Source organism: Athene cunicularia, assembly GCF_003259725.1.
Source record: "Athene cunicularia isolate RWA chromosome 14 unlocalized genomic scaffold, athCun1 chr14_part1, whole genome shotgun sequence".
Classification (NCBI taxonomy): Eukaryota; Metazoa; Chordata; class Aves; order Strigiformes; family Strigidae; genus Athene; species Athene cunicularia.
In genome coordinates, this window is record NW_020799118.1 from 7,451,577 (window position 1) to 7,478,754 (window position 27,178).

Sequence of the window (27,178 nt, forward strand, 5' to 3'; positions counted from 1 at the left end):
GTGCCAAGGAATAAACCGAGAAAAAGCTTTTTGTATCCTAGCATGGCAAATGAAGAAGATGATCCAATTATACAAGAGGTAAAAGTGCAGTGATTGTACATGAGACTTTTTTTTTTTTTAATTATCTTTCTAGTTCCCAGTGTTCTTACATTGCTGAAACAATGTGTCACCAACATCAGGGGTTGTCTTATAACAAATGACTTGCTCTGTGCAAGGAAATACGTTGTGTGGGCCAAGTATATGGGTCATGGTATTTATTTTGCCATAGTGGTGTCCATGTTGGCAGATTTGAGCTCAGGTTTTTTTTATCCTTCGTTATCTTTCCATGTCAGAAGAGGAACACAGGTGGAGAACTTGCTTCTACCACTGTGTGTTTCCAGTGACTTTATTGCATGACTGAGAGCTGTAAAAAATTGGAATTACTTTGATGAGTTAGTATCTGTTAAATACGAAGCTGTTTCATGCCTTCTGCTAAAACAAGCAGTTGTATTCTGATTCTGGACTTCTTTAAAGGACTGCTGTGTCCCAAAGAATAGCCACAGTGTCCTGTTCGCTTTATGTCTGAATTTACACAGCAGTACAAGAAAGGGCAAGCTTATGAGAAGGAGGTATCTGAAGGTATTTGAAAGTATCTACAGGTATCTAAAATGGCAGCTTCTGTATGTGATATTCATGAAACATCTGTGGATTTTTGGTGCTGGTGGCAAAATGCTAATGCTGAATCAGATTTGGGATGTGGGTGTCTCTTGTCTAATTTAGAAAGATTTTATGACAGAATACTAGTAGTGAAGTTACCTTTTAGTCATACTGCCAAAGAGAAAACTTCCTCCTCTTTCTATAATTGGGATAACAGGTTCACTTCAGCCTCTCAGAAAAAAATTTTCCTCTTGCATTTCAGGTTTGTGTGCCAAGTTTCCTTAGAGAGAAAGAACACAGCTAGAGCCACTGTCTGTCTGCATAGTGGATTCTTTTTGTTTGTTTTTTAAAACAGCAACTGCAGAATTTCATGTCAAAATCAACAGAGAGGAGATCTTTAACAAGAGAGTCATGAATGTGTTTTGTGGTAGAGTTTGTAATGAAAAGCTAGTATTGTCGCTATTTTAGCTCTAGGAATTCTACTTTTATCTGAGGCTCTATCAATTAAAGCTGGCATCCAATAAAAGTTGTTTTGCTTTTTAGATTGATGTGTTCCTGGCCAGAAGTCTACTGGAGAAGCTGTATCTGTTTCAGGTATTTCAGTTAACTTTTACGCAGTGATTGTTTAAAATAAATTCAAAGCACAGTAACTTTTCTTACTGCTTCAGCCTGCCAAGGTGTTGGATATAGGCAAGCCTGTTTGGGTCTCAGTCAGTTGAAATACTTGTTATTAAATCATGGCTAAGTGAGGAATGGTCTTTTATGGCACAGACTTGTCATTAAATCACTGCATTTAACCATCCTAAGGGAGTGCTTTTAGTAGATTATATCTTTTTATTGTGGTTTGGGTAAATCTGCAGTCTCTTAGCCATCTTCTGTCATCACTGATTTCTGCCATCTTTACTAAACAAACTTTTCTTTAGGACTGGCCCTATTTAAAACATCATCAATATTCATAAATCAGTGCGAGTCATCAGAAGAGCCCCCTTACGTTGTGGCAATAAAACTAACTACTGATTGAAGGTGGAAATATGTTAGGAAGGTAGAGGTCTGTTTTCCATTGTGCCACTGAATTTCTCTAATCATTTTATCCTTGTGATTCACCTTTGCCATCTGCAAAATGGGAAGTCCTTGGCGGGTCTTGGATGAAATGTTCATTCTAAACCAGTGATGCCCATTGGCAAGCCCACTGCCTCCTGTACAGACCCTCTGCATGGCACATGCCAGCTGAGCACGGCTGGAGGCAACCGGCCATGCTGGACCAGGCCGTGCAGCCTTGCCTCTGGGATACCCGCCCTTGCTTGTGTCAGGAGTGACCACTGGTTAGTGACGGGGCCTGTGGGTGTTCTGGAGAAGTGGCAGCTCTGAGCAGGCTGCTGCTATGGCTGTAAGATTTCCTTTGGATACCACACTGTCCTCTCAGCATTCCCCAGAGGTTCAGAAGAGAGACCCACGTGGCTAAACCTGGGTCTGGTGTCCTGTAACTGCATGTGGCCCATGTCCTGTAAGCTGACGCTACTTGTGTAAACCTGCAAATATTTTTCTTTCACCTAATAACTCTCCAGAGAGTTAATGCTGAGGGATGGGGTTTTAATTGCTTCTAATGCTTCCTTTTTTTGCTGAACTAATGTGTGGTACCATTTTCCTGTGTTAAAGTTTACAGTGGCATGTGAGGAGCAAGAAGAGGGTTGTGTAGTGATGAAAGCAGAGGATTGGGGGGAAAGCACCAGGCTTTCTATGTCATACTCCCAAATCCCCTGATGACTCACAAATGAGTCCAGTCATTTCTTTTCTTGATGTCTTGTATCCATCTGGCAAGTGGATCTACGCGTGAGAGGACAGGGAACATTGATTTATTTTATGTGAAGTTCTTTGATCTTTAAATGAAGAGGGGTTTATGAAATGGATTTGTTTTCCAGTATCCTATTCGTCCAGCTTCCATGACGTATGATGATGTTACACATTTATCAGCGAAGATAAAACCAAAGCAACAGAAGGTTGGTCATCATTTGAGTTCAGTCTGTGAAAGTCATTTTATGTTGTGCAGAGTGTACTTATGAAAAGCACATGGTGCTATCAGGCTGTTATAACTATGCAGCTACTTGCAGGACCAGATCTCTGTGCTTGGAGGTATGAGGGAGTCTTTTGTTGTGTCTGTAAAGTACAGTCTAGAATACGGGTAGTTTATAAAGAGAGGAATTAAAGTCATGATAGAAATGCCACTTTTTTAATATAGAGTCACTCAGGGAAACATAGTTAATAATGCTAATTCAGTCTGTAGGTGCTTATGCTAATACAACTTCATTTTAAAGGTCTTTACAATATTCAGAGAAGGGTTGAGCTTTGCAGGCATGCTCTGTCTTTCAGTGTCAGTGTGGGTATTGATTTCTCTATTGCCTGGCTGTGGATCATCAGCAGGCCTTGTGAAACCAGTGTGGTTGTATTGGTAGTGAAAGTATAGCCAAAACCAGACTGATGACACTTTTTGCAAATGCATCCCAAAACTGTGGCTATGATTTTAAAATGCCTTATTTTAAAAATGCAGCAGTAGATGTCTGTGATACTAGGATCTTGTTCTGGGAAATGGCTAAGGTGTGCTTGCGTGAACTTTGGAGTTTGGATGCATGGTGTGTTCAGGAAGTCTATTAAAATTAGCAAGCATTTGCCTTGTAAGCCCTGTGCAGACTTGTAAATCTGCCGTCTCATCCAGGGACTTTTAACTAGTTCAGTCTATGAGTAATGTAAAGGGGAAAAAAATGAGTCAGTAGCTGTGATATATAGATTTATAAGGGCTTTGGCACACCCTGAGGAAGAATATATGCTCTATTGTTATAGTATATAAAGAGAAGTGCTATGCAGGGAAACACTTAGTTTTTAACGTTTGTCTGAAGTTTAAAGTTTGAGATGGGGAATAGTCCTCCTTGTAACTAAAAGCTTGGAGCTTGTTTCTGTGCTTCAACTAGTGTAAATCAGAAATAACTATGAAGTCAGTGGTAAGTGCTGCAGTGTCAGTCTTACCTGAAATGAGGCCTTTGCCTCTGAAGAGAACACAGTTACTTTATACTGCTTGGTACCCAGGCTAGAAGGAAACATACCTTTAATTTGAGAGATTCTGAATGGATCCTCACTGCTGGGGGTATTGCTTGTTTACTTGATAAGTAAACGAGACTGGTAATGTAGGGGAAAGTATCCAACAATGCAAAGGTGTATTTCAGGGCTGCCTAAATAACTCATTTCTCTGCACCTGTTAAATTACATGGGAGTTTATAGATCTCTATCTTAGTTAAAGTGTCCCCATCCTACAGAACCCCATATATAAGCTCAGCTTGATGCATGGTATTTGCCCTGTGGATTTGAATGATGCTGCTTATGTATTTAAATTTGCTGTAAACCTATGGAAATGTTAGCAAGTGTGAGACTGAATTTTAACTGATATGTTTGGGGTTCTGCCATGGTAATTAGCTGTCTTTCATATTTTTTAGGTTGAACTTGAAATGGCCATTGATACTTTGAATCCTAATTACTGTCGCAGCAAGGGAGAACAGATTGCTCTCAATGTAGATGGCACATGTACAGATGAAACAAGTACCTATTCCTCGTAGGTGTCCTCTTTGCCTTCATTCCCTTCCTGTGGTGAGCATAGATACATGTATGTCCACTAGACCTTCAGGGAAAAGTGAGAACCAAGTGGCTGTACAGTCTCAGGGGGTGCTTTGGACACATATATAGCAAGTATTCTTGGAAGTGACCTATGTGTTTTGGTGTGCTTCATGAATTCTGAATTGAAAACAGAAGGATGAGTATATATATTTACTGCAGTTGTTAATATTCCATTTATGCCACATTGCCTGTAGAATATAATCTCACAGTATTCATTTATCTGCAGGAAGCTGATGGACAAGCAAACTTTCTGCTCTTCGCAAGCTGCGAATAATGTTTCCCGCTATGCAGCTGCTGTTTATAAAAAAGGTAAGTTTCTTTTCCTTACCCCTCATGTCAGTGAAAATAAGTCCTGTTTGGGTTTTTTTTTTTCAGACTAGGTTTTAATTGACTGATGCATCTTTAAAGAAAGCAAAATTTTTCTTTATCAGTGTCCCCAGAGTCCTTGAGAAGGTCTAGCAAAATTATAAATAATATATAAGAACGCTGTGGGTTTGTAGATACCTCCAGGATCTTGAACAGTGCATGATGGCCTGAAATAATACACATTTGTAGCATAAATTTATCATTGTTATTTATATTACTATCTCTGTCTAATTGTGTCTGTCTCATTTTCCTATTCAACACTTTTTCAACTCTTGTTCCCTAATGCCATCACAGAGTTTTGGTCTGATGATCATTTGAAATGAAAATATGTAGATTGCCTTAGTGATGACTGTTTTACTAGCATTCTCCTGAACTGTAGGCCAGATCTGAGCCAGAATGTGGCTCTGTACAAGATCTGGTTTCAACACAGAAAGAATAGTAACAGAAATAGGTCTTGGTCTTTCATACTCCTTTGAAATCCTGAGCACTGGGTGAATTTTTCACTTCAATCCCTTTTTACGTTTTACCATATTAAATATTTATGTTCAATTGAAGCTGTGCCCTTACAGAGATAAGAAGATAATGAAAAGTGCTGTCCTTGTGCAGTGGAAGAAAACAATTTAACAATGTTAATTCTCTTTTTCAGGTGAACTTCACCTCACTCCACTACATGGAATTCTTCAGCTGAGGCCAAGCTTCACCTACTTGGACAAGGCTGATGCAAAACACCGAGAAAGAGAAGCTGCCAATGAAGGTAAATACTCCATGAGTTGTGTTTTCTTTTGGGAGGTGAGATAAAAGTTCTCTCCTATTGATGTCATTATATTCTGAAGGTGTTTATTGTAACATACTGATTATAAGGCCATTTCTCAGATTGTTTCACTGATCTCATTTTCAGTGTAGCTGCATAAATGGTTTTGCGGGCACAGTGTGGGGGATTGGCAGCGGGATGGGAGGTGGTGGGTAGTGTCCAAGGGCAGCAGTAGGGAGTGTGTCACCACTGCTGCTGAAAAGTTGCACTGCAAGGCTCATGGGAGAGCTATCATAGGAGCGGTGTGGTGCTGTCGTACATTGCATAGTTAGGCAAGCTGGGATTGAGCCCATGGTTTCTGCTTGCTTTCTGCACGTGCCCCCAAACAGTGACAGATTGGCTTTGGCTCTTTTATTGCAGTGGTGTGTTTACTCTTGTGGTTTTTGGCAGGTGGTGATTCATCCCAGGATGAAGCTGAAGATGATGTTAAGCAAATTACTGTATGTCCAAATTTTCTTTTTATGATAGTACAGGCAACAGTTCACAAGAAAGCATGACAGTTCACACCCAAATAAAAGGACAGGAAACCTCAGCTAGTCCTGGTGATCCTGGGCTTGGGAGGGGGGAAGCAAGATGGACTTTCCCTTGTTGCACAAGCATAAAAATGGCACTGGCAGCAAGAGGTGATTCATTTAAGCTACGGCCCCTAGCTTCTGTTACTTACATACCAAATAAGTAATGCAGGTGTTTTGTTTCAAGGGTTTGGGGGCTGTATTGAATGATGTGCAAATCATGTAGGTACGGTTCTCCCGCCCTGAGACCGAACAAGCTCGTCAGCGACGTGTTCAGTCCTATGAGTTCCTGCAGAAGAGACAAGCAGAAGAGCACTGGGTTCATCTACACTATTATGGCTTGAAGGTTGGTGTGTGCTGAGGAGGCTGTCTGGGCCTGAAGGATCAGCCAGATCTAGAACTGATTTTAAATCTGGGCCCATGGAAATTAGGGAATCATCAAAAAATAATGAAGAAAAGTAGGCCTGTAGGCTTGAACAGACCCTGCAGTGCTCTGTATTTCCACTGCTGGATAATGCTTTGTGGTCTTCATGCTGGAAAAGGTTTAAAACTGAGAGTTGGGCAAACATAAGGGGGAATCTGTGTACAAGAATCACTCAGGTCTTTGATTTATGAACTACACTTTGTGAAAGACTTGGGGAACCCAGTCAGCTGAGTGTCAAAAATCCTGTTTGTCTGACCCACATGCATGTCAGTCAGGAGATTTTGGAGTCACAGCAACAGAAATGTTCCCACATCACATGAGCATTGTTCAAGAAAGTGAAAGCAGAACATCAGCTAGTGAGGTGGAACACTTGAGTGATGCAGTAATGACAGGGTGGTCATGGTTTGGAATGAGGAATCCAGCTCTCTGGCATTTTGTATGTTTTCAGTATGCGGTAGTGACTCTTGCTTTTTTCCATATCTCCAGGACAGCCGTTCTGAACATGAGCGCCAGTATTTATTTAGTCAGGGTCATGGCCTTGCTGAAAACACGGAATTAATTAAATCTCCCAGGTAATGGTTTAATGGTTTCCTACAGAAATTGCAGTAATTTGTTGGGATTGTTTTCAGACTAATAAGCAGGTATATTCTTTAAAAGGCTGCTCTTTGATAATTCTCTCCATGATAAAAGTTGAATTGTATAAAAAAATACAGAAACTAACCTTCAGCTTACTCAGGTTGCTTTCTTTCTTTCCCTGTAGTCTGACATTAAAACCAGTTGTTTTTGCTTGGGATTGAGGCTTGGGATTGATTGTATGTTACCACAACACTGCATTATTTGGACTGCAATTATTCTAAAGGAAAAATAAAACAAAAGCTCCTTCTTGTTAAATTAAAACTCTAAAGCAAATAATTTCCATTGTTAGCAAATCTTACAAAAATTTCTTTGGTGATCTGTGAGAGACACCTGAAATTTGTTTGGTTTCTTGGTGACTGCAGCTATACAGGAATCTTCCCATGGTGCAGTCAATACTAAGGCTTTGCTATAATCTGATACAACCATGGCCCAAGTAATAGGAAAGTGGCACACTCCCTCTCTGTTTAATGCTGTGGGTGAGTTTTTCTTGACATTTAACACCTCAGTGAAACGATACTAGGTGTTCTGAGAAGTCTTTTGGAGCTGATTCGTTCCTCCCCGACACTGTTAATTACGTGGGTGGAAAAGACTTTTTGCTTGTTGCTGGCCTGATTCTCTCTGTCTGCAGGACTTCACATGAGCCCTCTTACTGCTGTGTCAGAACACCCGTGTTTAATGTATTTATTACCCTTGCAGTTCCTCTGTTTGGACACCTCTTCTGTCCAGAAGAGTTTGGATTCTGACTCCCGTTTACTTCATACCTTCTCTTTGGGCAGTTGAGTGTCAATAGCTTTTACTAGTCCTGAATTTACAGAGGAAGATGGGAGAGGAAAGGGGAGAGCTTTCTTTCTAGGCTAACGTTTGTTTTGTAGATTCACACAAGTAGGATTGCTCTAAGCAAGGAATAACTGTACTTGGGAAGTCCCAATACAAGCATTTTAAGGATATTTTTTCTTTTCTTCTAGTGAATATTTAATGATGCTGATGCCTCCAAGCATAGAGGAAGAGAAGTAAGTGTTTGTACAGAATGTTCGAAGTCCATACTGGCTGGATGCTCTTTTTCATGGGCTGCAAATCTGCTTGTTTATCTGCAGTGACAAACCAGTGGCTCCAAGCAATGTGCTTTCTATGGCCCAGCTGAGAACTTTACCCCTTGCTGATCAGATTAAGATCCTGATGAAGAATGGTTTGTAGCTTTTATAATACATTTGCACTTTACTTTGTGACTTCTAATTGCCTGAGATAAGGTACTTTTTCTAGTAGTACCAGTTCTGTCACCCCACCAGTTCTGTCACCCTGCCTGGCACTCTGATTCTGTGAAGAATCCAAATCCTGAACCTTTCCTTAAGAAGACCTGCTGTGCAGAGAAGAGCAATAACAGCAGATCTGACTGCAGATTTATATGTTTGCAGTCAATTTACTCTTAGAATAATTTCTAATCTGATGATAGCTTTCTGCAGGTATCTCCTGGAATGTGGGGTGTGAGGATGAATCGTAAGTTGAAGGTTAATGCAACAAGCTGCATTTTCTGGGAAGATGCAGAAATGCATTTGGCACTTTCTGGTGAGATTTCAGTAATAGACACTTTAATGAGTGTTATCTAGGAATTTTGTCACTTCAGAGTTACTCTCTGATGAGAGCAGATCCTGAGGACTTTGCCTTGGGAGCTTCCTGTCTCATCAGGTATCTCTTGTTTCCAGATGTTGACAAAGGCATAGACTTTTTAAAAAATAATTAATAATGCATTAATTTGGGACCAGATAAGCTAATCAACTTCTATGCAACACCAGCAGGTATTTTTAGAACTGATGACCACTATAGCGCGGGGGGGACTTAGTAGAACTTAGGTTTTGAGTTTTTTTCAGCGTTGACCATGAACTTCAACATAAATCATAGAATCCTAAATTTATAAATCTATGTCTGTATTATGTACATTGAAGAAACCCTTAATGTGGTGTGTATTTTGCCTTTCAGTGAAAGTCATGCCATTTGCAAATCTGATGAGTTTGCTCGGCTCTGGGACTGACTCTACAGCAGTTCTCCGGTGTATACAGCAGGTGGCAATGCTGGTCCAGGGAAACTGGGTGGTGAAGAGGTATGGATCGTCTTTGTTACTGGGACATGGGTTTTCTGCTTTAAGGAGAGAATCAGAACAATGGATTTTATATACTTATTTTCGTTGTGTACCAAAGTAGCCATGTTCTTAACTCACAGTACTGTAAAATCATGATTTAATATTTGGTGCTTTTTAGTGCAGTCAGATATCCAAAATTCAAAGGGTAGATGCTAAAGGATAATATCTTAGTACCTACCCCAGCTAAAAATTGTGGCTGAGCAGTGATGTAATCTGTATTTTAATTTATGTCAGGTTTTTGATGTTGTCCTTGTTCATGTTCTTTTGTGAGAGGACTGTTCTGAACTCTCCCAGAGGTTAGTGTAAAATCTAAACACAGAAAATGAAACCAATGTCAGCTATAGTATTTTTTAGCTAAATTCAGTCAAAGAAAGATCTTTGTGCCGTCACCTTGCTGTTCATCAGGGGATGCTGCTCTTGTCAACTGAAAACTACCCTCTAGAAGGCATTACCTGCTCAATAAATCAAGCGTGGGGTACTGAGTGTACTGCATGAAATGGATGCTGTATCCTTCTCCTGTTAATAGGATAAAGCATCCCACTGGGAATTGAAGCCTAAAGTGCAGTATGATTTTTTTTTTTTTTTTGCCTGGGTGGAGCACTGCATGCGGAGAATTCTAGTCTCTGGAATAGCTCTGTGTGTTAAGATGAGTGGCACCAGCTACCAGTCCAAGTCTGTTAGCTGGATGTGTTTCAGCTATTGTGGTACAGACCTGTATTAGCAACGTGAACAGTTCTTACAGCAGCCCTTGCTGTCCCTCCAGCCATTCCAGAAGGAAGCTGGAAGCAAGTTGAAAGACAGTATGTTAGCATTCAGATTGTTTTTATATCTGATTCTTTGCTATTTGTCAGAGGAGGACGTTTATATCTCTAGTAGATGTGGCGTGTTTGTGATGGTTGGGCACAGAGCAGCACATGCACACAGCAGAGCTTTAAAGAGGGAACCCATTTCTTTGGCCTGGGTAGGATCAAGATCATGAACCTGGATTGCCTTGAGGCTTTGGAGAGCACGCTAACAAATGTCATCCAGTTGGTCTGGCAAGCAGACAAGGGCCCAGGATGGTGTTGGTCTCAGGGCTCTTTAGTTCAAGCGTGACGTTTTGTACTATTGTTCCCTTAAGCCCTTGATTGCAGGGAAGGAAATAAAAAACCCTTATGCCCATACATCAGCATTTTGGCTAAATGCTGCTTTCAGGGCTGCGTACCAGGTTAGCCTGAGCATTTCATAGGATCAATCTGGTCTTGTTTACACTGATCCAAGGGAGGATAGGCTTTGCAAGAACAAAGCAGAACTTGTACCTCTGCATGCATCTGCTAGCCACAAGGCTATGCTTTGCTAGTGTAAGCCTTTTTGCACTAGTGTAATTGCAGTGGTGTAATTACACCAATATTAATTCCTTAATGAAAACCATGCTTTGGATAAAAGTATAATTTAACTGCAGAACAGGGAGGACGTGTTTGTTATGTTAATCCTTACTGATGCCGTTTTTCTGGAGTACCTAGTAACTAATCTGTCTTCCTTTTTAATTAACAGTGATGTCCTCTATCCAAAAGATACTTCTAGTCCACATAGTGGAGTCCCTGCAGAAGTGCTCTGTAGAGGGAGAGACTTTGTTGTAAGTATAAAAGTGTTTGTTATTTTTAAAGCAAAACACAGGTGAAGTTTCCCTGAGAAGCCATGGCATTGAAAAACTGCTGCTCCACTGCAGTAAGGTGTTTGCTCCAAAGAAATTATTTGTACTTTAATCCTGAAAGTGTCGTTACAAGTCTGTCATGGGAGTGTTGGTGTAGACTGACATTATGACTGGCTGGTAGGTTCAGATCATCTGTCATTAACAGTATTCATCCCTTTCTAACACATGCTGTAGAGCCACTATCACATAGCCCCCACAATGTGGGGCTTACAGAAAGCCAGGTCTGGATAATAAAGTGCTTGTTTCTCCAGATATATTTCTGTGGGCTCAGGACTGTGAGGTCTCAGGAGGGCAGTGTGGGTAAGCCTTGTGCTCCCTGAGCATGCACTATTGATCTTTAAAAAGGACTTTATTCTCCAGAGCTGCTAATCAGTGAAAGAACTTTGTTCCCAGGCACCTTTTGTCAGCAGTAGCTGCACATGGAAGTTGAAATGAATACAGGTCTTGTAAACACAGATGTAACCACAGCAAAAGGAACAACCTCTGCATTGTGTTTATTTTCGCTAACTATGGAAAGATTAAGTTCCTAAGTGGTTCCTAAGTTCATATTCAGTTTATGGCTTCCGCCCCATCAAAGAGAAGCTGACAAGTGCATTGCTCTCATTTTTTTTCAGTTAGACCTGACTATTCCACTTGTTTGCAAAGGTTGTTTATGAGATTTAGCTCTGAATAGGAGCATGCTGTGCTAGAGATTTTTGGGATATTGTGGCACTAGTGTAAGGTAAAACTGACGGTGATTGAAACTGACTTTTTATTGTGTCTTTATGTCTGCCCAGGACACTGCCACACCAAGACCTAGATTCAGGTGTGACTCAGTGACATAAGTCTTTAGGACACAGCAGATTAGGTGACACGTCGTGTGTAAAGTTCTAGGGAAAAGAAATTATTATGCTCAGTTAAGTAAGCAGTAGTGTTTTAATGATTAAGATGTGAAGATAAATTATTTTCATTTGAATTATGTCAAATACAGTTTGCATGAGAAATGGATCTGTGTTGATCTTAAAGGCAAGTAATTTGCCGATGAGCTCTACAACAAGGAAAAAGTTAAAAGGTTGGAAAATAGAAAGCGTCAATATTTCTGGCTTTCAGGCAAAGTGAAATGTCTGGTCATAAGGCTCAGAAATAGTACCTAATGCTGTATTACATCTGTGAAGAAAACGTGTTCTAGCTTAAAAAGTGAGCTTTATTTCTCTGTATAAGTTTGTGTAAAGTAATAAGGTTAAAAAATATTTATGGCCAATATTGACTTTTAGGGTCCACCTGTTCCATGCTGTATTTTGGGGAGGGGGAAAGGCAATTTCTGTCTTTTCTGAAAACATCTGGTTTTACCCCAGAGCCTCACAGGATGAGTTTAGAGGACATGAGTACCATTTGCTCTAGTTGAGAGTAAAGGGCCTAAGGAAAAATGGCTGTCTCAGAGTTGTGTGCAAAGAGAGCTGATTGATCTACTTCCTTTGGACAGCAGCTTCTTGTCCTTCAAAACAGAAATACCCTGTGCCCTGAAGTGAGCGTGGTGGTTTTGTGTGTTTGTGGGCAGAGAGAAGCTGAATCAGAGAGAAGGATGCACAGATGACGACATAGGACAGGAAGAAATTGGCAGTAATGAGATTTTGAATTCTGCACAACATTATTAATACACACAGACTAAAAGAGGTTGTAGTCTATTTAAATGGAGACAGGAAGAAATCAAAGGTCATGTTCAGACAGCGTTCTGCCCAGGTCCTCACGTATCCTGTTAGCCTGTTCTCAGCAGCTGCCTCCCGGAGTGTTAGACCTTGGGAGCTGCTTTGCAGAGCATCTAACTTTTCCATTAACGGGACAAGTATGTGAGTGACAGGCCGTCTCAGCGTGACTGTCAGTGATTGTGGTGTGCATTGAAGAAGGGAACAGGCGGTTTCTAGGTGGCTGTGTGCTGCAGAAGGGCAAAGTCATCAACCTGTACAGGCCCCTACATTAACAGAAGTGGATGAAGAGTTTCTTTAGGTTGATGATTAGGTATGTGAGAAGCTGAGCCTCAGGTATGACTTCTGGAGTCCCAGTATCACTGCAGTGGATCTTTGTTTTTTGAAGCTAAAAGGAGTTCAAGTGATTCTACATAGGTTTTGTAGTCACGGGTTCACCAAGGCAAACTGGACTCTTGAAGCTTTTGATAATGGGTTCATGGCCATTTGGGGACAGAAGAGGCCAGAAAGTTTTCCCCCTACCTGGCTGAGAATCACCTAATTCCACATTCTTGAAAGGAACAGGGTTTCCATTTTTCTGGTAACATCGTTGAACAGGGTTGTTACTACAACTTCAGTAAAGCAACTGCTTTACTGTTACTAGGTTTTTCTCCTTTGTTCCCTCCCTAGATGTGGAAGTTCACACAGGACCGCTGGGTTGTGAGAAAGGAGGTGGCAGCAGTTACAAAAGTGAGTGATTTTCTTTTTTTTTTTTTTTTTCCCTCTTCCTAAATCAGAAGTTGGTGGTAAGTGTTGGGCATTGTCTGTAGGTTGGTAGTGGATGCTGCTGCAAGCCTTTTTTCAGGTTCACAGCATCTGCACTACAGCTGACCTACAGTATTGCTCACCAGGCATGCCTTCGCTTTGGAATAGGTTTAGATACGTTTGGGTTTTTTTAAATGTTTCAAGCAGCTTCTACAGATACCACAACTCCACAGGATATGACTGGCCTTGTAGTTGAGCCACTGGAATGCATCTTGTCTTCTCATCTGTTTCAGTGGAACGCCAGACACAGTTTGAATTAAGCTGCCTGATAGTGCACCAAAGCAGATGAGTGCTTGTGCAGTCCACACTAGCTACTCTGGTTTGGGTGTGCTACAAAAGAGCAACTTATCTGTCAGCATTTGCCAGTTGTCAATATTGAATAAGAGCATTAAAGCAACTCGGGCACCTGATTATTCTGTTAAAACTGGCAAATGAATGAGAAACATTAAGTAAAGAGGACAAAAAATAATTTCCTTAAAATGCTGTAAAATGATAAAACAGGAGTCAATTTATGCGCAGCCCACCTATTTTTGTCATGTAAGATCCAGTAGTGCTTAAAATCTGTGCATGCGCAGCATGTCTGACCTGCAGCTCTAAAATAAGATTAACATTGTAGAATATGCTTCTCCTCACAATAGTCTTTTCATCTCCGTTTGGAAACTCCCTTTTCTTCACAAAATATGCCATGAGCTGTTTGACTCTCAGGTGATTAATCACCACAGCTCTCTGAAGTCCTGTGCTTTTAACATTGTGTGAAAGTGTTGGTGCTGCAGAGGATGAGTATCTCTGACTTAGCAGGGTGTGTATTCATGAAGGTGTCCCAGGTGTACCCAATCAACCCAGCTCTTCCTGTCTCATGGAACAATGCCCATTGATGGATAGCTGCATATGTCCTATGTAAATTGACTTCCATATTATTCTTTTTCCTTTAGCTTTGCCCAGAAGATGTGAAAGACTTCCTAGAGCACATGTCTGTGGCAAGAATAAACAAAGGTTGGGAGTTCATGCTCCCTTACGATGAAGACTTTGTTAAGAAGCATCCAGATATAGTTCAGAGGCAACATATGCTATGGATGGGCATTCAGGCCAAGTAAATGACTTGTTTTATTTTGGGGAATAAACTAAAACCAGAGAACTATCTAGTACAAAGTTTCCGTAGACATGGATAGATAATTTGATCAGTATTGCCTCAAAAGTTTCCCCTTCACAGTTACCAGGCAGTGGTGTGGTGGGGGGTGTCACTGCATCATTAAAGTAATTCCTGTTTCTTGGCTCCCTGGAGGAATTGAGTGTTCTAGCTGATGGCCAAAGCTGGCATGGCTGCATGCAGGCAGAACAGCTGAAACTATCCTGGTATATTTTATCTTTGTTTTTCAGATTAGAAAAGGTCTATAATCTCTTAAAGGAGCATTTGACACCAAAGAAACAAGAGGCACAATCAGGTAAATGGAATTGTGCTTGAATCATCTTGAAGCACATGCATACCTCCATATTCATAGTTCCTGTATGCTTCTGAACGTGGTGGGCTCTGGTCTTGTTTAATATTTTTCCTCCCACCATTTCCTCTTGATTATTGGAGACAGATCTTGTTCTGTACTAACATCACTGATATTGGTGTGACATAAGCTTCCTGTAGCATCCTTGTAGCAGAGCAGGGAGGATTCCTTGGCACTGGGACTCACTGATAGTGTAAAACCAGCTGGTTCTGTTACCCACTTCTTCATTTAAGGCAGCTTGTATGGTGTAAAGGCATAAGCAGCCCCTGAAGAGAGGACAGGGCCAGTGCACAAGTAATTCTCACCTCTGGGTTTGCAAGCTAATATGCATGAGGTGATTTTATTTCCCCTGATTTGCACAGGGCTCTCTGTGGTGTGATTGAGAGCTGAGCAATTAATGAAGAATGTGTTTGGCAGGGGGCTGTAAGGAGGTGTGAAGCTGTCTCTTTTTGACATCCTTCTCCACCAGGGATGCTAGTGAGAATATTAACGTAGCTGTTCCATAATCCTAAAAGATTGTGAAAACTTGAGATTCCAGAGTTTTAACTAGGCATTTGGCTCATTGCCGGACACTGGAGCCAATGAAGAGTATAAGCAGAACTGACAAACGAGCATATGAATCCATTTCAATACCCTGTGTCTGATCTGTTTGGAAGGATTAGGTGTTGGGTTATTTGGAGAGGATTAGCGAATCGAACAGCAAAGGAGATAACAGCATGTGTGCTGTGCATGCCTTAAACCTGTGCCTTAAACACAGCACTCCCTCCTCTGGCATTGAGACTGGATTCCTCTGCTGTCAACACGCCCCTTCCTTTCACCTTTGGATAACTGGGTGTGGAGAGAACACAGGGAAAGAAGCATGGGACTGCATGGGAAAGGACGCCCTCCTGTCCCTTTCTGCCCCTCACTGGGGAGTAATAATACTAAGAGGAGGGTCTCAGACTTTTGCACTGTGAACCTCATGCTGAAAGAGTGTTCAGGTTCAATGTTAACCCCTTCACTCTGCTCACTATACCTCTAGGACATCCTCATGCTGGCTCTGGCAGTTGCTGCAGCAGGCCCTGCCACCCACTAGATACTCCAAAAAAAAGTAAATACTGTTGGGCATTTGGATCACGAGTAGAGATATATAAGCAGACTGTATCCTGGTTTCCTGATTTGCAGAAAAGGCCCTAGAGATTGGAAAAGTGTACTTTGTCTTTGCTTCAGGTTCCTTCACTGGAACACTATTCCCCAAGTATCTGGCTTAAAATTGTCAATATGTTTGTCTTTATAAAGTAAAACACTTGCTGCCCCTTCTGCCTCCCCACTCCCCCCAAAACCCAAAACATAACTAAAGTAAAATCTAATCAACAAACTGGGTTTATGCCTTAGATTTCACAAGCAGATGATGTTTCCTGCTTTTATTTTACCATGAGCCCCTTCAAGAAACATTCTGCGAGACTGGAGCCCTGGTTATGGTGAGGTTTATGTTATCTTTTGTTTCTTACTAGCTCATCCATTGCTGGTTTCTGGGGAGCAAAGGGTCAACATGGCTAAAGCAAAAGTCAAGCAGAACTATGGGCAGCTGGAGAAAGAGTTCCAGAAGCAAAAGGCAGAGATGAAATCAAATGACACCTCAGCCAAGATGGATGTTTCCAATATCCGCATTAAAGAGGAGCCTGTGAGTGACGAGGAGCCAATGGATACCTCGGCTTATGAGGGCATGAACAACGGCATTGTCAACGGCCTCCATGCAGAGGACTCTGCGGACTCTTTAAACGGCCACTTGCCTGGAGGCTGCATTGACCGGGTAGCCCAAGAACTGAAGGCATTTGTGTCCTCAACATTTAAGAAACAATTTGTACTCACCCTGAGTGAGCTTAAACGGTTATTTAACCTTCACTTAGCCAGTCTGCCTCCAGGACATACGTTGTTCAGTGGCATTTCAGACAAAATGTTACAGGACATGGTGTTGGACACTGGCTGCAAACAGATTTTGGTGCCTGTAAGTATGTTTTTCCGTTGGTGTACTTTGGGGAGGAGGGATTGGGGGGGAGTTAAACAACTGAGCTGTGAAATGCTTGTGTCCTGTACTGGTGGACTGGCCAAACAGATGTGCTCTGAGTAACTGTCCAGTGTTGGTTATGTTGAAGCTGCTGGAGGTTTGTTTGTGTCCTGCTTCTGGCAGGCCCTGCACTCTGCTTGCTTTGCTCTGTGGTACGCTGCAGAGCTTAGTTGTCTTTGGGGCTCTGTTTCCATGTCCAAGCTGTTGGGCGGCAGTGATTTGCTGTCCCAAACTGCTCCTGTTACCATGATCTAGGGCAGTCCCAGATTCCCATCAGCTCTCCTGGAGTTGCACAAGCTCCTTCTCTCAGTGACAGGGACACAGTTGAGGGAGGAAAGGTGACATTCACTGCCTGGGAGCGGCAAGGCACACCCAGCAGAGCCCTCTGGGAAGCGACAAACCATATCTGCAGCAGGTTTCTTTGGTCAGTCCTTTTCCTCCTAGACTGTGCTGAGGTGTCTTTGTTTCTTTGTCTTTACGGAAATGACATGTGTGATTGGATGAGACAGCGGGTTTGTGTGACAGTAGATCGCTTTGGAAAGGAAAAAGAATTTGGCATCATGGGAAAGAGCCTAAAAGGAAATTAATTTTGCAAGACATCTGGCAGTGCTGATTGGGTTGCAACCAGAAAGAGCCTGGGAGTCAGCTGCCTTTGGGGAGAGAGGAAAAGAGACGTGTGAACTGCTCGAAAGACAGGCAAGGCAGAAAGAGCAGGAAGCAGGCAGGGTGATGAGAGCAAGCCTGGAGCATGGGACTTAAAACTCCACTAAGGAGTAAGGGTTGCTTGGGGGGGGGGGAGAAATAACATGCTCAGTCATGTGCAAAATACGTGCTGTGGCACCTGGGAACTGAGTAACAGACTTGAAATGCCACTAGGGAGGCCACCGATTGAGGTGCTTTCTGCTTTCTCTCCTGACAGCTTCCAAGTCCTGGGGTAATGTTTGCCTGAAACTGCCTCTTAGTGCTGGCTAGGCTCTCCTTTGTATGCAGTGTAACCTGTGCGTTTGCCGTGCTGATGGTAAATAGCTGAGGTCATTGCTGCTCTTTCACTTGTTTGCTTTGGAAATTTGGGGATTTTAGAAATTATTTCATTCACTCTTTGCTTAAAGGCTATGAGGAATGAAAGTGGGATAGTTTATTTTTTTCAAAAAGCAACCAAAATAAAATCCTCCTGAAGAGAGGTGGTTGGAAACTTCTCTCTGGAAAACCCTGTCACGGGAGACCTGCAGTGGTGCAGAAGCAGTCACAGGAGTGCTTCTTGCTCGAGGTCTGCTGTAAATTTTAGTTCAGCTGACCCAGAATTTACTGTAAAACTTGAGTTCTTGTACAGGAGCCTGTATAAGCCTGTACTGTTATCAGTAATGTAAATCATTACCCCCAAGCCTCCCCCTGATGCTCTGCGCAGATGGCAAAGGTGCCAGGGCTGGTTCTACTCTTTGCATGGGTTCATACATTTTTCTATTTCTTGATTGCTCCCCTGGACAATTTTGTCAGAACCCAACAAGGACGTTTGAACTCAGGCAAAGCCTGGAGGGTTGTTTAGTGTGAGATTTCATAGTTGCTCATTAGTTTTCTGTAACTGAAAGTGCTTTGGTGATAAAAATCAATGATCTGAGGTAATTAAAATTATGTTCTGTGGGGGGTGAAGACACTTCTGGCTTGTGTGCTGCCCTATTATAGAAGACAGGTTGCTGAAAAAGGCAACTGAAACCTTACCAGGAGAATGCAGGATTTATTGTAAAGCTGACCGACTGCACTCAGGGTGTATGATAAATAATATTTGTGGGGAGCCAGAAGAGATCCCACTCCAGCTGCAGATGAAGCCGTGGGGACACCTGCACCATGCTGTGCTTGCCTGTGCTTTGTGTTGTCCTCACATGGGAGGGAAAAGCATGTGAAAAGAAATAGTGAATCCTGGGTGGATACACCTGAGTGCAGTGGGCTGCTGCTGCCATCAGAGAGGGCGAGTAGAGGCATCCCGGCGCTGCGCTTGTGTCCAGAGCTCACGCCGGCTGAGCCTGTGTCCAACCCCCGGGAAACATTTGCGCAGGAATCTGCCTCCTGAATATCTGCACCCCTTTCCTGCATGCTGGTGAGGGGGCTGGCTGCTGCCAGCTCCCTTCCCATGCTCTCTGGAATGGCAAGGTTCTGCCCAAGTCTTGAGGATATTTTTGAGGCATCAGGAAATGATGTAACTGTAGCCGGCATCCTGCCCGGCTGGGGTAACAGGAGAGGAATGCAGCCCTGTGCTTACAGTGAGCCTTTTGGGCTGGTGCCAGTGCCAGGCTCCTGGAGAGGTAAGATCAACAGTTTACCTCTAGGATTATTCCATCTGATAAGTTTTTTCTGGCAGACTCAGCCCCTTTCAGTCTAGTTTAGCTATAATGCGAGGCTGCCTGGGAGTGGCTATTTTTAGGGCGTGCTCAGTGCTTGAGAGACATCCCAAAGCCAAGGGCTCCTCCCCGAGAGCTTCCGTTTTAACGTGGCAGCCCTGGGGATGCAGGGCAGCAGTCCATGTCCTAAAAGCCCTGTACTAGCTCTGGTGGCTTAGAGCAGGAAGGAGCATGAGCAAATATTTTAAAGAAGGATTTTAAGGCAGTGGAGAAATGTTTCAATGTGAGGCTGGAGATATTAAGATAATGAACATATAGAATGGCAAAGTGACTGCTGATGGCAAGACAGTAAAGCAGTTGGACAGCAGCATGTCTCTCTTCAGAGTGGCTGATGGCATTTCTCGCTCCGGGGAACAGGCTGTATGACAGCAGCAAGCGAGCAGGGTGCTGTTGGCAGCAGTGTTTGCAACAGTTTACAGAGTAAGGGTGGGTGGAAGGAGGAGATTCTGTGGGTTTTTCTTCCCCGTTAAATATTGTGTTGGTTTGGAAGCCATATCCTCACAGAAAGGCCAGGTGAACACAGCTGCATTTCAGACCTGTGGCTGAGTCAAGGGGAGTTTGCACTCCAGGTCTGTCTTGAGCCAGAGTGTGGCTGGGTGCTCCCAGTGCCCCGCCATTTGCCTTTCCTGCTGCAGCTGTTTTCTGGAGGGAAGCTGAAGTATTTGATTTTTTATCTGTGCTGAAAGCATACAAGAGAGATTATTCCTCAAAAGCAAGTGCCCTTATGAGAAGAGAATTATGTCAGGTGTTGTGAGCCTAATTAACCTGAATCCTGGCTCTAAACCAAGTGTAAAACCTTGTTATATTCCATCCATTTGGACCAACGTGAGAGCCAAAGCTGCTAATCTCACCAGGCAGCTCCCGCTGGACAAAAGTCTTCCCCTCTGCAATAAGACCAGAGGCAAAGTGTGAAAGGAAAGGCTGATCTTGCACTCTGCGATGCACACGTCTTTTGGTGTGGTGTGAGGGAGGCTGGAAAGAAAGGTGTGGTTTATACCAGCAGCCAGGATTGAGGGATACTGGAACAATCAGGACTGGCTTGTTAGCTTTTCATAGATGGATGATTTAGGTTGTATGGGCAGTTAGCAAGGAATGAATTCTTAGCAACAGACAGGATGATGTCTGTCAGGACTGAAGGCATATTCCAGCTCTGCTTATTAAGTCGCTGCTCTAAGGGGAAATGTTAAGGCAAATGGATAGTATTTTATTTCTTTAGGAGTTTGGGTCATGAAGTGGAGGCAGTTGTGTTCCTTCCTGTCTGCAGGGGTGTAAGGCCTCTGCCTCAGAAAAGACAAATGTATTTCTCTATCTTGGCACATGGAGGGGAAAAAAAGAAAACGAAAACAAGCAAAAGCACTTCATTTTTGGAGTCTGAAATGAGCAAGCATCTGGTTCACCGTCCATCACCATTCAGTCTTCTGGAGCCCTGTAGTCTGTCCCAAAACAGAGATGACAAATACAGCAGAAACACAGTGCTTGCTGTTAACACTGACTTGGGGTCAGTGAGGCAGATAAATACAGGATAGAGTCTGAATCTCTAAAACCTGCTACTGTAAATCCAAAAACCTCCAGAAAGACCCCCTTGGTGCTCTCGGTTGAATACTGCTTTGGATGGTCTGGAAGCAAATGCTGCTGACAGGAAAAAATCTAGACATCTTGCTGTGAGATACCGGCTAAGGTCCAAGCCCTGGGATACGTGGTGGTTGACCCTCTACCAGTAGGAAACTGTCCCTGTGAAAAACTCATGGGATTCCAGTATGCCCAGCAGATTCCTTTTAAAGCCGTGAAATGGTTGGTGGTGTATTAGACCTGGGACCAGGCCCACAGTGCTGGTGTGGGTACTCCACCATGACCAAAACCATCAGTCAGACGTGGCTTGGGCACCCAGTGGGGTGCCATGGTGCTCATGTCCCATTCTCTTGGCCATAGTTAGCCCCTCGCTAATGCAGGGTCTCTGTGCTGCAGGATCACCCAGAGGAGAGCTTTGACACCGATCAGGTTTCTGTTGGTCACCAGGCCTGGGAGAAGGGGTCTGCCCCGTGGCTGCAGGACGGGCTGTGCCCGAGTAGGCACAGGGGCTGCCAGAGCCAAGTCACCCCTTCCAGCGTGGAGTGGGAGAGGAGCTTATGTTGTTTCAGCAGTTCTCATTACATGGCAACGATGTTTTTGATTCAGTAATAGGTGTCCAGGGATAATGTATCATAGAATCATTAAGCAGAACTCATTAAATAGATGGTTATTTTTAACAGCCTCTTGTTCTCAGTTTCCTCCACAGACTGCTGCTTCACCAGATGAACTAAAGGTCTATGCACTTTGGGAAGCTGGTGACACTTATGATCAGGTAAAGATAAAAATAAATGACATTCCCAAACCTGTGATTATTGAGCATTTGGCATTGTTTGAATTTGTTTTTCTGGAACTGGTACAGCAGGTAGTTTTCCTTTTTCCCTGGTGAAGTGTCCTTCTCAATACCAACCTACTTCCAGCTGAGAGGAAGCTCTTGGCTGGCAGGGTGATCATTGCTGTGTCAAGACAAGGCAGTATGGGCAGAAACATGTTGGAAATATATGTCAGTAACTGATTCAGTGGAACGCAAATAATTTTGAACCTGTGTGGAGAAAGGATTCTCCAAAGCAGGCCTCTCTCCAGGATCCAGTCCAATTTTTTTTTTCTTTTGATGGTAGTGCAACATTAACCAAAGCTGAAATGATGTTGTTACCTGATGTGTGTTTATACTTAGAATGAGAAATGATTACAGCATATGTGAGCATCTTCTGAGTTTTAAATGCTATCAGAGTAAATGAAGTGAAAGGGAAGGCCCCTAACAAAATGTGGGTGGACAATGTAACTCCTGTGTCCATGATCTAAATAAATTTTTATAGGAAAGAGTCAGCCAGTATCCAGTCTCCAGGCTGGAGTGGACCATGTGAACTCCAGTGGAAGCATTTGAGAGGAATATGTTGCAGCCCCTTCTTCAGCATGTTCTTGTACCTTTGGAGGTGCCCCAGGTCACAGGGCAGGTGGAGGTCTGGCTGCAGGGTGTGGCGAAAGCCCTGCAGAGCCACACAAGCTGGCATGCTGCTGGAGAGCGGGTCTGCATGGGACAGTTTCAGGGTTATGAAGCGAGAATCCTCCAGTGTAGTTCAGTGAATGTTTTGTACAGATTAAGGCACATGCAGTTTTGAATATGGAAAGATAGGAATAATTGTTTTCTGTATTTATGATATATTTTCTCTTAAAGCATCGCCAAGTTTTGCTTGAAATCTTTTCGAAAAATTATCGAGTGCGCAGGAATGTCATCCAGAATCAGTTGAGTCAAGAATGTGGAGAAGATCTAAACAAGCAGGAGGTGGATAGAGTGCTAAAGGTAAGTTTCTATTCCATTGTGGGTTGGATCCAATTAATAAATGAATTTTTAATGCTTGGTTTGAGCAAAGGATCATATTTTACCTTGAACTGATAAATGATGAAGATGACAGAACAATTCTTGGAGTGTGGACAAAGTCTGGTTTTCAGCTTGTCTCATTCTACCTTCTTTCCCTCCAAGGAGTAGTGATTTTGTCTCACGCATTATTTTGTATTATTGTGACAAATCTTTGTCATCTTGGACCAACAGAGAATAGAGTGTAGTAAATGTAATACTTCAGAGTTATTTTTAAATAATGTGGAGTTAAACATGAAGGAGGTGGGAGGGTTCTGCACAGTGTTTTGAGTTTACCAGCTGTTGGTTAATGCTGAAGAGCACAGGTGGCACATATTCAGAAGGAAATGCATTTCATTCTGTAGCAAGACATGCAGCAGTGTGCAGAGCAAAACCCTAGCCAAAACAAGCAGGCAAAGTAGTAGTTACCACATTTCATTGTGAATGTTTATTTGAATCCTTTCATCTCTGCCTTTGAAGATGCACCATTTACTTGCTAAAGCAGTTTCAGGTATAAAGTAGGGACCACACAGGTCATAATTGACAAACTTTAAAAGTGATGCAGGATGGCAAAGTAGAAAGTTGCCAACTAAAGTAATACTTCAATCATTGTTGCTGGGCCTTTGCTCACTGTCACCCACTTCAATAAGACAAGTGTTTATGTATTTTATTAATTGGCATCTGAAAACGGAATAATAGCGTATTTGAAAAATTACAGATCTGTTCCTGTGATAATAAGCAAACTGGTCTTGCTTGAAAGAACCTTGTTGCTTTAGTATTAAAATAAGCTCAGACATTTCTGCCTGCTAGACAATACTTCATGTGGCTTGCCTGTGCTGGGAGATTTGTCAAGCGACTGATGAGCTCAAATATCAGCTCTCGTAGAACGTCTAGGCAGTGTACTGGCATTAGTTTTTCATGATGCTGTTGCCATTTAACAGATAACCTATTTCTAGAAAAAATAACCTTCTGGTAAAAAACTGGATACTGTTTTAATGTAAGTCATTAAGTCGTCATGTGACCAGCCTTGTGTTGTGTCAGGCTTCTTTGCCTTGAATACGTTTGTCACAGAAGTGTGTGAAATTATCTTTGTTTCTGAAATAAAGTTCAGAACTATGAATTAATGCAATAGGAAGATTCTCTGGTTTCTTTAAGCCACAAGAGATTGGATTCCTTTTTGAATGAAATTGGATTTGTTGACTCCTATTTCCCCATATGCGTGTGCTCCTTTTTTATACACAGAGGAACAGACTGACAGGGTTTGTATTTTTGCATCTGCAAATCAAGTCTTCAAACCCTCTTTCTAGCCTCCACACTAAATTTTGTACTTGTTTCTGTGATGCGCAAGTCCCAAGGCTTCAGAAAAAAAGATACTTTTTTCCCCTTTAAGCTTTGCAGCATCAGTTCTGTAGCAGTACTTAAGCCTGTGTTGAAATTACCTAAATGGGAGGGTGGGAGCAAAAGAAGCAGCCATTAGTTTTGAACTCGAGCCTTGGTGCTCATCTAATAGCAGTAAGAAAATGAGCCACAAGAAAACCCACTTACTGAACTCCTTTGCTGTGGTGCTTGCCTGCTGGCAGCTTAGCAGACGTGTGGTCAGAATACTCAAGCACGGTTCTGAGGTTTCAGTTCATTATCATAGAATGTTGTTTCTTAAAAGGCTTCAGATATGGCAGCTGCTTTCATACCCAGCCCCTTCCCACTGCTCCCCTCAGGCTCTCCACCTCAGCCTGTGTTTACCCCAGTTCTCCCCACCACCTCTCCTAAGCTGCCTTCTGCACAATCCCCATTTTCTGCCCCCAGAAACCCAGTTTCTTGCTGCCATCCCATTGCTTGTCCTCATGGCCTCTCAACCTTCCCCCGCTTGTGTTTGTCATCTTCGTTTAAGCTACATGGTCTCCAGGGTGGAGACAACCTGCTGCTCAGGACTGGGGCTCTCCCTTGTGCACCACTGAGGAGACTTTTGTTGCTGTTCCCCAAAAGAAGCCAGACTGTGATTCCCAAGAGCTTACGGCCTTGCCCTCTCTCCCCAGGACTGCTGTGTCAGCTACGGCGGGATGTGGTATCTTAAGGGGACGGTGCAGTCCTGACAGCGGTGGGGGCGGATTCGAGTGATCTCCAGGACGAAAGAGGAAACCTGCAGCGGGTGGCACAGACAGTAATGCCGTGGCCTCGGGGGTGTGGGGCAGGATCTGACCCACTTTGGGGCACGTGGGCATTGCAGACAGTCCCTGCCATCCCAACACGCTCACACACGTGTTTGCATGGCTGTCGAGGCACGAGAGCAACTAGGAAGACAACCGGGGACCCTGTCTGCAGCTCAATTAATTGGGGATTTCTAATGTATTTCAATTCTCATCTGTTTCAATATAAAAAAAATAAAACCATATACTGACACAGACATGATGGAAAATCATGGTCTAATACTTTATTTCGTAAGTAATGCCAATAAATTAAATTTGTTTACAAACCTCCCAGTTTTTGTTAAATACCTAGATGCTCTCCCTTGCAGCCCTCTTTAGAAAATGTCATGTTCATGGAAACGACAGGCTTGGGAGGGGGGAACAAAAGTCCCTGTCTGTGAACTCTGTACTACATAGCAACTGTTCTCACCTGGTGTCTGTGAAAGGAGTGATTTGGCAAAGTACCTACAGTTGAAACAGATGTGGAACAACTGCTGGGTTTCTTTTATTGGTGGGGGTTTTGTTTGAGGGGGTTTTTGCATTACTGTATGCAAATACAGCGAGGTAAGTAACTGAGTGCACCCTCTGGAAGGCATCCAGCTGTAGTTATCACATGGCAACAATGTAAAACCTCTATTTTGTGTAATTTTTTAAATAAAATTTTATCTCGAAGGTCAATTCTACCCTGCCTCAAGTTTGTCCAAGAAGAAACACAAGCTGCACCTGCTCCTTGTATAGCCGGAAGGCTTACAGAGGAAGAAGTCAGGACTGTTTTAGTAGAGGCTTGGAGGTAGATGGCAAACTGCTCGGCCTCGCTCTGCTTGCATCATGTTCTCTGGGGGCAGCTGTCAGGTGAAGGGCCTGTGCTGAGGGGCGGTAACCCCATGGGGTTACAGGTTCATCACTGGAGCCTAACTGCAGTAAGGTCAGGAACCTCCAACCCTCAGCACTGGAGAACGTAGTTACTCTACTGGTCATGTTCTTTACTATAATTTCCATCACATGAGAAGCTCAAGGAGATTCTATTAATTTCATCTACTTATACTCAGAAAAGAGTGAGTTGATTTGTTGACCAAAATAAGCAGATTAAGGTAGTTAATCCAGGTAAGATTGGCTAAGAATATTGTTATGGCATTTCTGTGGAAAATATCTATTTTTAAACTGCTAAAACTCTACCTTAATTAATATGCTAGTGTAGTTTATGAACAACATCAATATAATTGGGAGGTGATTTAAGTTCAGGCAGCTTTTGCAGCCTTTGTCTGTTGCACACACCCATGGCTGACACTTCCCCAGTACAGCCCTGGTGCTACAGCGTTACCTGTGGCTGTGGCTGTAAAGTCTCTCCGGGAAAGGCACCATCCAAGAGAAGTTATGAAACAACCCAGCCTTGGAGTTTTATATTGCACAATATGTGCAGTTACATGTTAAAGTACAGTACAGCCAGAGCTTAGCAATGGCTTGTTACATTTACATAAGAATCAAGTAGTGCTGTGGAAATCTAAGAACATTTTTGCTATTTTTATGCTTTAAAAATGGTATATATGAAAGTGCTCTACATCAGCCAACAGTAATAAACCACCAAAGATCACCTATTTAACCAAAAATTCAGAATTGCTTTTATATGTCTTCTGGTCAGGGAAACTGACAGTACAGTTACCCTGATGGCAGAACAGCCACTCTTCTGCCTTTTGTTTCCCCCCCTCCTTTTTGAACAGCACCGACAAACACCACAACAATGAGGAGAAACTACCTGGTTCCCTCTGGATTTCTACCCTAGACAGGCCTATCCTTTTAGCATAACCTTTTTAAAATAGAAATTTAATGGGAATTCCATCTGAGCTCTGTAGGAAAGCTGGCAAAGCTAGATAATGCAGGTACCATCTGTGCCAAGTTTGCCATTTCCCGACTGGCACAGATGGGCATAATTACTAGTTACACATGGAGCCTGACAGGATTATTTATTTGCTTAGAAAAATACAAGATTCAGATTCCCATTTTTAAATAACTCGGAATGCAATACATGTTTTAGAGAAACTCCCACAATATGAAGTCATAATACTGCAACTGAAGGACAGCTATACACGAGCCTAAGAGGGCAGGACACAAAGCAGGTGGAACTGCAACAGCAGACACTGAACTAAAACTGAGAAGTTGTCAACATTCTGCATCAACTGGTACATCGCAGCAACCCAGACAGGCAGTATATTCCCAAGAATATACAAGACCCTTTATAAGGAAAGGACATCATCTTTCATTGTGCCTCCCCCCCCCCCCTTT

General features: G+C 42.8%; 1 protein-coding gene across 1 annotated transcript; it reads left to right on the forward strand.

Annotated features, from left to right (window-relative positions):
• On the forward strand, positions 1-25,576 carry POLR3E (RNA polymerase III subunit E). Its single transcript, XM_026859280.1, has 20 exons — positions 1-78; positions 1,180-1,230; positions 2,556-2,633; positions 4,119-4,234; positions 4,523-4,605; positions 5,309-5,416; positions 5,864-5,913; positions 6,212-6,331; positions 6,896-6,981; positions 8,011-8,055; positions 8,140-8,231; positions 9,020-9,140; positions 10,713-10,794; positions 13,224-13,283; positions 14,291-14,448; positions 14,736-14,800; positions 16,348-16,841; positions 21,558-21,635; positions 22,536-22,661; positions 24,749-25,576. Exons 1-20 carry the CDS (start codon positions 43-45, stop codon positions 24,803-24,805), a joined length of 2,106 nt encoding a protein of 701 aa, XP_026715081.1. The 5' UTR covers positions 1-42; the 3' UTR covers positions 24,806-25,576.
• Positions 25,577-27,178: the final 1,602 nt, after the last annotated feature.